At 35.4% G+C, this 10,059-nt stretch overlaps 2 protein-coding genes across 2 annotated transcripts; one reads left to right on the forward strand and one right to left on the reverse strand.

Annotated features, from left to right (window-relative positions):
• The first annotated feature begins 79 nt into the window (after positions 1-79).
• Positions 80-3,986, forward strand: LOC110732610. Its single transcript, XM_021912572.1, has 5 exons — positions 80-351; positions 429-538; positions 1,920-2,524; positions 3,110-3,218; positions 3,563-3,986. The coding sequence occupies exons 1-5, from the start codon at positions 277-279 to the stop codon at positions 3,603-3,605; spliced, it is 942 nt and encodes a 313-aa protein (XP_021768264.1). The 5' UTR covers positions 80-276; the 3' UTR covers positions 3,606-3,986.
• Positions 3,987-4,421: 435 nt separating this feature from the next.
• Positions 4,422-9,873, reverse strand: LOC110732612 (uncharacterized protein At1g32220, chloroplastic-like). The gene is made up of 7 exons (XM_021912574.1): positions 9,449-9,873; positions 7,822-7,921; positions 7,634-7,722; positions 7,410-7,465; positions 6,173-6,319; positions 5,384-5,509; positions 4,422-4,939 (listed from the first exon to the last, which is right to left on the reverse strand). The coding sequence occupies exons 1-7, from the start codon at positions 9,568-9,570 to the stop codon at positions 4,659-4,661; spliced, it is 921 nt and encodes a 306-aa protein (XP_021768266.1). The 5' UTR covers positions 9,571-9,873; the 3' UTR covers positions 4,422-4,658.
• Between the last annotated feature and the right edge of the window lie 186 nt (positions 9,874-10,059).

The raw sequence follows: 10,059 nt of genomic DNA on the forward strand, positions 1-10,059 counted from the left end.
ATCATTTTTCAAAATTTTAACCGACTAAAATACTCGTAGTTTGATATTCATAATTGTAAGGTTTGTAACTCGTCAACCTTCTTGACTTAAATTAGCAGGTTAGGCCATTTAGGGGTGGACGGGAGAAGGGAGAAGGGAAAAGGTAATCTTTGAACATGTAAATTTGTAAGCCAAAAATTTCCCAAAACCGATCCCACCTCTGCGGAAAAATACAAATTTCTAACTTTCTCTCTGCAAACTCGCCGCTTTGCTAAATCGTAAAGAAGGAAAAAGGGTATGGGGAAAGAGAGTGAATTATGGGATGATTCTGCTCTAATCAATGCTTTCGATGAAGCCATTTCCAAGTACAAGGTACTTCTTTTCTCTACAATTTTTGCTCATATAATTTGCAATTCTTAATTTTTAATCCTTCATTTTTTGTGAAGCAGAAAATGCACAAAAAATGGTACAAAGAAAATCCGAATACTTCTTCTGCAGATATCAAATGCAGCAATTCTGATGCTCCCTCTGGAATTGATGCTATTCAAGAACATAACAGGTTTGGCTACACTGCTTAATTGATTTTTTTAGGGTTTTATGTTTATATATTACTTTATTAGTATGAATTAAGGTTACCCATGATTTATAATTTGTTGGGTGAGGATTATTTTTATGAAAGTAGCAACTGGGATGATTTGTTTAGTAGGCTAGGTTAATTGTTTTTAAGGAGTGATAATTTGTAGCTGCATATATGGAGTGACATTTTGGGATGTTCGGAAAAAGTTGTCACCTTTCGTAGAATAATCATCGTTTGTTGTTTCATAGATGCCCATATGGGTGATTTGGGGAGTGTGGGAACAATCCTGTGATTAGGGTTTCATAGAAAGAATTATGTTGTATTTTTTATTACGAGGGTTTGGAATTTTATGACAATCATTTCTTGATGGAGGTAGAGTGAAGTGAAGTAGTTTTATAATGGACTAGAAAGAGCAATGCTTATTGCCCTATCCTGTACTAGTGATCAGGTATCTCGTCATCTCCGCTATGTGCATTGAACACATGTGTGTTCTTTTCTGAAGAATTCTCATGTTCCCAACGGATCCAATCCCAATTTATGTGCACTCCCAAGTTATAATTTTGAGTATCTGACATAGGCGTTCCATGTTTGAGGTCAGATGGAAACTCTATGTAGCATAGCTGACAGGCTTGACTCCTATAACAGTGTCGGAAGGGTATATATTGTCTATCATCAGGGAACTTTTACGCAAATTTGTTATGTTTTGGAGGTTTCAAGTTGCCACTCTTTTGAAGTAATGGATTTCTAAATTTGATGCACAAGCTCATGGAAGAATGATTGTATATTGATTATGCTTATAAAAGTTTACGGGAATGTATCTACTTTCAGTTTCGTCTTTGATTCCCAAGCTCATGTTGCATTCATCTTGTCTATGATTAAGATTAACAACCCACTTTTTCTTCAAAAAAAAAAAAAAAAGATTTACAACCCACTTCCATAATTTCTGAAAGTAAGAATTATGCACAGGCTGATGCTTTTTAATACAATATTGGTGAAAGTAGAGACAACATTAATGTAACATAATACTAATACTTAATCTGAAGTATTAATATCATTTTTTTTAAACAAAAAAGATAGTCTCTTGAAGCTTTTCATTGTGCATACTTGTAGGAAGTGCTGGAAGACTACCATTTCGTGTAACTTGACCGTTATCATGCTTCATTACCTGCAAGCAACATAACTACTCTGAGGATTATATTGATGCCATGGTGAATTGCTGATATCTAAGCGGTATTAGAATGATTAGGATTTTTTTATATATAATATTGCTTGATAGTAATTTTAAGTGGTTGGTTCATTTTTTTTGTATTTGATCTCTGTTACTCGCTCTAAATTTGCTACCACTTTTATTTTTCGTGTAAAGTAATCCAGAAAAACTTGATGAGGGGAATGTTAATGGCCAGCTTGCTACACCAGAAGTGGAAGAGACCAAAAGTCTGGAAACAGCTAAAGGAAATGAAAATGCAGATTCAGAAGTTCCCGGAGAACATGCACTTGGGTCCAGTAGTTTGCCCCTGCAGGATCAGTCTCAAAATCATTCTACCTCCCTAGACATGGATGAATACAATCAACTTTATAAACAGTATTATGAAGTTGAGGAGCAAAGGCAAAATATTCTACAGAAGCTGCAGAACTTCAGCAATTATTATTCTCATCCTAGTGAAGTGCCTGTTTCTGGCTTGGAGTGGGGCGCCAATTCTGTTACCCAAGAATATCAATCCTCTGCAAGTCAAGTGCCTTGTGGGACAATGGTTGTTTCTTGCTGCCCATATGCTGGTCAATGCACCATGGCTTCTTGCTCTTCAATTCCTTGCCCTTTAGCTGGTGTTTCCACTAGTACTCTTTGTGTCAATTCTCCGGCAATAGAAGATAAGGGAAAGCATTCAACAGTTGAAGATGCTGATATTGTTAAGACGGCAATGGGAGCTGCTGAAAGAGCAATGTCCACATTGAAGAATGGAACTTCTGGTATTTCGGTTTAACAAAAACTTTTATAGTGGTTTTGCAATGTTTTTCCGTCATCTTCATCTAGGCTAGTGTCCATTATTGTTACTTTCACCTTCATCGATACTAGTCAGTTATAGTTACTCTTATCTTCATCTAGGGCTCTAGGCTAGTGTCATTTTTTCTTATTTGAACCAGAGATAATTTCCCTGTATTGTGCAAACTTAAAATTGCTTTTCTTAGACATCATGAAGTTTGAAACACTTAAAAATGGCACTCTTATTAAGAAAAGATGAGGGAGAGAGTTTCACCTACTTATTATATTGCCCATCTATCCTTGTCTATCCCACTCCCACCCACATTATGACAGATTGACAGGCATTTCTGGCATTCTGGTTAGTATAACTTACTAAATTTCAAGTGTTGCAAATTTAAAGAAGCAGAGGAAGTATTTCTCTGCAAAAGTCCATTCTTGGTCTAAGTGATGTCTAGCTAGGTTTTGTCTTTTCTTTTTAATGTGTGCATTCTCATATTGATGGAGATAATAGAGAGGCTAAGGTGCTTACTGCATACTGCTTAGTTTGCTTACACCTTATATATGGGATGCAGATTCAATTGAAAACAAAAGCAACAATGGAGCAGAACAAAGTGCTACCTCTGGAACTGATCTAAGCACAGTCCTGAATGCGTGGTATTCTGCAGGATTTTACACCGGAAAGTAAGTATATGAATATCTCCATTGTTACTCAAGTTTTTATTGTGAGTGAAAATTTAGCAAGAGTGTTGGAACTGTGAAAGAAAATAGAGGGGGAGAGAGAGGGAGGGGGAGAGGAGGGGGGGGGGGGATCAGGGGTTAGCAAAGTAGGCAATACGAAGATAACTTCGAGACATCAGACTGAGAGTTATTGGAATAACGTGTATGATTAATATTGATTGTACACCAATGCAATGGTGTTTTTTTTACAGTGATAGGTGTTTACCCTCAACATCATTTGCCTGTTAGCGGCTCTGTTATTTGCAGTATGTTACTTCTTACTAATGAAAAACTTCAATTTATCGCAGGTATTTAACAGAACAATCTCTAGCTAAGAAGCAACATGATTAGATTCTTTTGCAGCTGTGTCGTCCAGTATGATATAAACATGAAAACAACTCATCTTTAGGGAACCATTCAAGTAGGCAGCCGACAGTGGAATTTTTTCGTTTACTTCCGATTTCTCAATGATGAATGTGCCATGGAGCTTGTCTGAGCTTTAATGTTTTTGTGGCTAGCTGTGTTGTCTTCCATAATCTGATTTCCTATGAACTAGTGGTCTGTAAGCTTCTTACTTGGTTGAGTGAAATTGAGTAATTGACTGGCAATTTCCAAGCTTATTAGGGTTTTTGGATGTGTATTCACTCTATGAACAGAATTTGAAGGGCAGGGGCGGTCTTCATGTTTGATATACAAATCAGAAAGCATAATAAAATTCCAAGCACTTGAATATAACTTTTTCCACTCACGTTTAACTGTTTACATTGCATCATTGCTTTATTTAATATATTTCATTATTATCAATCTCTTGAAAATACACATGAGAATGATTTGGTCGTTAGACCTTCAATGATACTCTGTACTTCTTATGGAATGCAGGATTTGCACCATAAAACAATAAAACATACTTCGTATAAAAGACCAAAAGGTTGCACGGGTAAAGCTAACAAATTATGTTATCTTCATTGTTACACAACAGTGTACTGAGGAGGTGAGGTCTTGATGAGCTCACAGTTCTTCCAAACAGTTGCCTAGGTTAAACCCCAACTTTAGATTGAATTGCCCCTGTATTTAAGTAAGATTACTGCATCAATTCGTTAAGAAATGAAGATTTTTTTTTTTGTTAAGGTGAGAAATTAAGGTTAGGATACAATTGAAATACAGGAATGACATGTAAGAAAAGGAGGCATAAAAATTTACAGTAAAAAACCAAGGAGTCATTTCTGGCATAAATATAGCAGCCAAGGAATGACAAAAAATCCTTAAGTTTTACAGTATGATATACACATTAGTACATTACTATGAGGCCTAAGAGTATCGTTCATGGTATTACAAGCCTGCAGTTTCAGACTATAAACTCAGTATCTAAATCCAGTGATGCAGAGACAGCATCAATTCACTTGGTCACACCTTCACATTCTTTGCAGCTTGCTTAATTTGATCAATTGTAAAAATGCCGAACATGCCATCATCTCTGACAGCGTTAACTACTGCCAGTGCAACATCATCAACATTGACAGGTGGTGCCAAAAGTAAGTCTGAAGCAGGAAGAAAGTTTAAAGGTCTAACAAAGTTCTCCGTAGCACTCAGGATTTTCTCCCATGGCTCCATAACCAAGTCAAGAGGGACCTCAAAGCCATCCACCCTTCTCTTACCATATATGAAACCTGGCCTTAGTATAACCCCTGAGGAAATTTAGATTCAAAAAACATATAAGCATAGCCTCCTTGATTAACAGAAATGGAGATATCCACATAGCATTAGATGGAAAGGCCATGCAGCTTGTGTGTACAAGAGCAAAAGAATATGAAGGTGGGAAATTGTGATGAGAGCCAGAAACTTCCCTAGTTTAGAGAAAAAGATTATGTATAAGTAGGGGCATATTGCATGGTGTGCCACCCATAAAAGTTATATTTGGAAAACTTTATGGTCAACAAAACAAGTATGAACCCATTTCTTTTTTATAAAGGAACTTCCAGAGTGAAAAGAGTGAATCAGAAGATGATCACAACCATACAAGTTTATTGTTTCTAACCTTTTTAAGTTTCCATATCAAGATACTTCAACATGCCTATGAAGCAAAGAGCATCGACAACATGAAAAGAAAATTATCATGCGATAGTTATTACCTGAATTAGGGTATCTAGAAAGAATCTCTGATTCAGCTTTCCTCTTGGCAGTGAAGTAAGTGGATTCACGCAAGAAGGGTGGCAAATTGTAATCATGAATTGAGATCAAGATAAATTTAGGGACTCCTGCAAATAAAAGTAAAGAGTAATGAATTAAATGGCTGCATATATCCATAAACAACAGGATCAACACTAGTTGTCACTATGGTTGTTTAAAAGAAATGGCATCTATCTATCTGCATTCCTACATTCTGCATATCCAGCATACATAGGATATGATTGACTTGTTACTGATGTCCAAACTTTTGTTCTACCTTTAGCCCTATGACCTAGTGGCAATGTTCATAATACAATAGTGTCATCTGTGAAAAAATAGTGTGGCATTCTAAGGGAACGCTATATAATTCAATGGCACATATATGTTCACTGTGAGATTTGAAGAAAACGTGACAATTAAAACAATGTATTGTTACTATCAGAATGATTAGCAAACTTTACAAAAGACCATATTCTAAACAAGACACCTTACACCATTAAAAACTCTCACTGAACTGACACAATCCCTGATTACATCCAGGAACTACATTGGTGTCATACACGTTGAAGTATAGATACAATTATATATAGTTATCTGTTTTACCAGAAAATGGTTTCTCTTACTTTGATAAAATTTGGAACACGAACGATATATATAAGATTAGCAATATTAACGATGCATGAGTGTAAATGATCAGATCAGGGATTACTTTCCTCACTGAAAGCATAATATAAAGTCACATAGACATTTACCATAATCTTTTGCAGCAGTTACTGCTGCAATATTAGCCTCGCCATTAATCCTTTTCAGCTGCTCCTCATTTCCAAAACCTCCCAAGGTTGAAGCAACAGCAGTGGCTCCAACAAGGATTTCATCCCAATTAGCATAAAAAACATCCCCTGTGAGATGGAAGATTTTAGATACATGTTTCCATGAAAGACCACAGATCTTCACAGTTACTATAGAACCTAGGACAAAACATATGTCTCAACAAACCACTGTATGTGCATTGCTTTCAGACTGCAATCTCTTAATTGTAATCTAATTGATTAGGAACTATTATACAAGCATAAGAGGTGGTAAACCATCCATGGAGCACATCAACACAAGATAGCATTACAAGAAAGGTTGCTATCCCACGTGCCAGGTAACTATCAAGATAATCTTCTGGCCATAGAGAACCCAAGAGACCACTATTTCCCATGCTTCTGCAGACGTGCAACTAACAACAAATCCACAAGTATCAGATTAGAAGGAAAGCAATAGTCATTCTAAAGTTCTCGTAAACATTGTCTGACTTATCTGGTCAAAAAAAATATAATGTATAATCCACATTCCACAACAAACTTCACCAGAGTTGCACAATAATTTTTTATTTCTTCCTTTATGGAATTTTTAATTTTTGGCTTTGAAGATTTGGTCAACTTTTCTACAGGAGCTCACCTGCACTAATCTGTAAAGAATAACCAGGGCTCAGCTAATCCTTTAAATTTAGTTAAAGAGTCAGTTCATACATATCTTTTATTCATATGCCTCCTAGTTGGTTGCTAGATTCTGAGTGTATTCTGCTCCTCCTTATGTTGTGTATAGTAAATTTAGGACAAATTCATGTTATCAATTTATCATACAAAATGACTACATTCAGCAAGATCTTCCATTTTAAAGTACAAATAACTCTCAAACAAAGCAACTTTGTTGAGGAACTGGAAATATTCATTCAGATTTTGACAGACAGCAACTTAAAAAAAAAATATATGTTAATTAGTAAATTTATCAAAGCTTTCTTCTTGATCTTGCAGCTTAAGGAATTTCAGAGAAATGCTACTACAGTTAAATGGAATTTCTCATTCATTAGGCATTGATGGAAGGACAGTATAGATAGTTAGATACCAAGTAGACACAAGATCCAGCAGAATTTCCATTGATCAAGAACTTTGAAAAGTTAACAGTAAGATCAATGTGGTAAGATAGCATGAAAGTGACACATGCCTGGGATCCAAGAAACCTGATCTACCCAAGATTCTGAAATACGAGGCCGCCCTGACCTGCAAAAAGTTCATTGAAGCTTCAGGTTCTGTACAGGCAAGTAGTAGCTTCATATATAAGTAATGGAGTACTACAGGTCAGACTAATTTGCATTAGATATCAGCTAACGAGATTGTGCAAGGCAAGCAAGGAGGAAATTACCAACTAAGACGATGAAAAAGTCGCACCTGCTTAAACTTACAACCTCTATGCCTTTTGAAACTGCAGCCTTGCATATTGCAGATCCAACAAAACCACTGCCTCCCACAACAACTAACTATCGAGAAAAGCAGATATAGAGAGCAATAAAGTTATATAAAGCAACTATCAGCTAATGTGGAGACAGAAGATTGATCTAACCCATTCAAATTCATACCTTTTCAGATTTAACATCAGCTGTAACATCTATTGTAGCAGAATTGGAGTAGTCTATGTTTGTTCCCGAATAACTACACTTGACATGACATCTCTTGAACCTGTGATGAGGTAACATGAAAAAAAAAAAAAAAAACAAAAAAAAAAACATTCTGAATAATTGCCCTACGGCTACTTCTATAAACCTCAACCATTAATCCTAAAATCTCCTTTACACATGACTAGAAAATTTGTCATATTTAGGATCAGGAAACGACCAATCAACGAAAGATGTAAATACATCAGTCAGTAAATAACTAAACCAAGTCCTTAAGTTATGGTGCATTGAGAAAAAGCCTACTGGGTTCTTGGAGCTACAGACTTTCTTGTTTAGTTTCAATGTAGCTCCTCTTTATATTACGGAGTGAAATATAATGAATTCTTAATCATAGAGAAAATTAAGGATACTAATTAAGAAAATTATGTATCAAACTTTACAATGACATAATTTCAAGGAAAGGCGTCAAAGGATTCACCAAAAGTAACATGCAAATAGGATAGAGTAGAAGATTGAAGCACAATAGCACAAGGTAAACGAGACTCATATCTACGTGATTTTAGAAGCTTAAAAATGTACCATCAATGCAGATTTGGAGATTTATACTTCATAGAAGCAGCAAGAAATGACCACATTCAATTTTCTTTTCCATCCTAAATGTTGGCGGGAAAGTATTGCAGACTTGGAGAAGAAGCCTTTTTAAGATTACCAACAGGAATAAATATTCAGTGAAAAGTTGAAAACAGATACAGTATAAAATAACATAAACTTCACTGAATATTTACGTTGCCAATATGATATGCAGTTGCCAATAACCAAATCATATCCCTTTACTAACACATCAAAAGATCCCTCAGCAGTCAGCACACACAATACTCGTTCTAGCATATTTCAGCTGAGTAAAGATAACTTCGTGAATTTTGATTTGATCTATAAGGTCCCTTTTCCATATAAGTTCGGGTTGCTTTATTTCCCCAATTTCCAGCCCCCATCAATAAAACATAAACCTGACAAACTGACACCCAAGACCTAATAACCCTGATCTTCCTCAACAACATTACTCTACATACTCAAAAACGACGATAAGCTGTCAAACTATTCCCTAAGAAAACCCTGGCACCCAGCTAACATGGATGTGTATAACTCGCATTTTCGCCGACATTTCATAATGTAGCCTAACATAAATCACCCAGAAACACTTCCCATCGCATCTTCTCTCCAGTAAACTAGAGCTTATATTGCTAATTTGCTACATTTAATCTCCAATGATTTCATATTCATATAATTAACTACAAACCCTTTAATGCACACAAAATAATCCACCTAAAAATCATACAAACACATAATATATCTGAAATCCCCCTTTTCCATTCAATCAAAATACCAAAAAAAAAAAAAAAAAAACCATCACCCACATGTACATTTATCATAAGAAAAACATACTCAACAAATTCAATTATGAAAATAAATACGAGTAACAAAAAGACAGTTTCAATCAACAGACATTCAGTACATTAAAGAGAAAATCATGCAAATGTATAAAAACAAAAGGGTATTAATTATAAATATGTGGGGAAGAGAGAGAAAGTACCGATTCTGAAGAAGCAAGAAAGATTTAGAGGGAGGATGAGAGAGAAAGAGGAGTCTGCCACTGAAAGATGAAGAAGGGGTAAGAGAAATGGTAGGTGAAGATACAACCGAGAACATTGACATCCTCGTCTTCTTTGTTAAGTAATCAAGATTATTTTGTGCTGAATTTCAGAAAACTAACTTTCAATCCTCTTAAATTTATGGAGAAATTGGGTTTTTTGAGAATCGAATTTCCCACAAAATTTAAGTGGCAAGTGTGGGTGACACAGGGTTTTTGTTGAAAATAGACCTCTAATTTATTTATTGGCCAAGCTTGAGAAATTGCAATTTTGCATATTAATTTTTTTTTTTTTCATTTTTAATTTTTCAATTTCCTCCTTAATAAATACAAGTATAATCTAGATTTTTAAAACTACTTTTTCAATCCATTTTTGATAATTACTTTTAATTTATATATCGATAAGACAATGAGATCTTGGCCTAGTGGTTAAGATTGAGGTTCTATATATCACTTTAAAACATTTTCAGTGTTGAAGACAATAAAGAGAGCGAGGGTGGTCTACAAGACATAATGATGGATGAGATAATGGATTCCTGAGCCCATACCAGTCA

Source organism: Chenopodium quinoa, unplaced genomic scaffold (assembly GCF_001683475.1).
Source record: "Chenopodium quinoa cultivar QQ74 unplaced genomic scaffold, ASM168347v1, whole genome shotgun sequence".
NCBI lineage: Eukaryota > Viridiplantae > Streptophyta > Magnoliopsida > Caryophyllales > Amaranthaceae > Chenopodium > Chenopodium quinoa.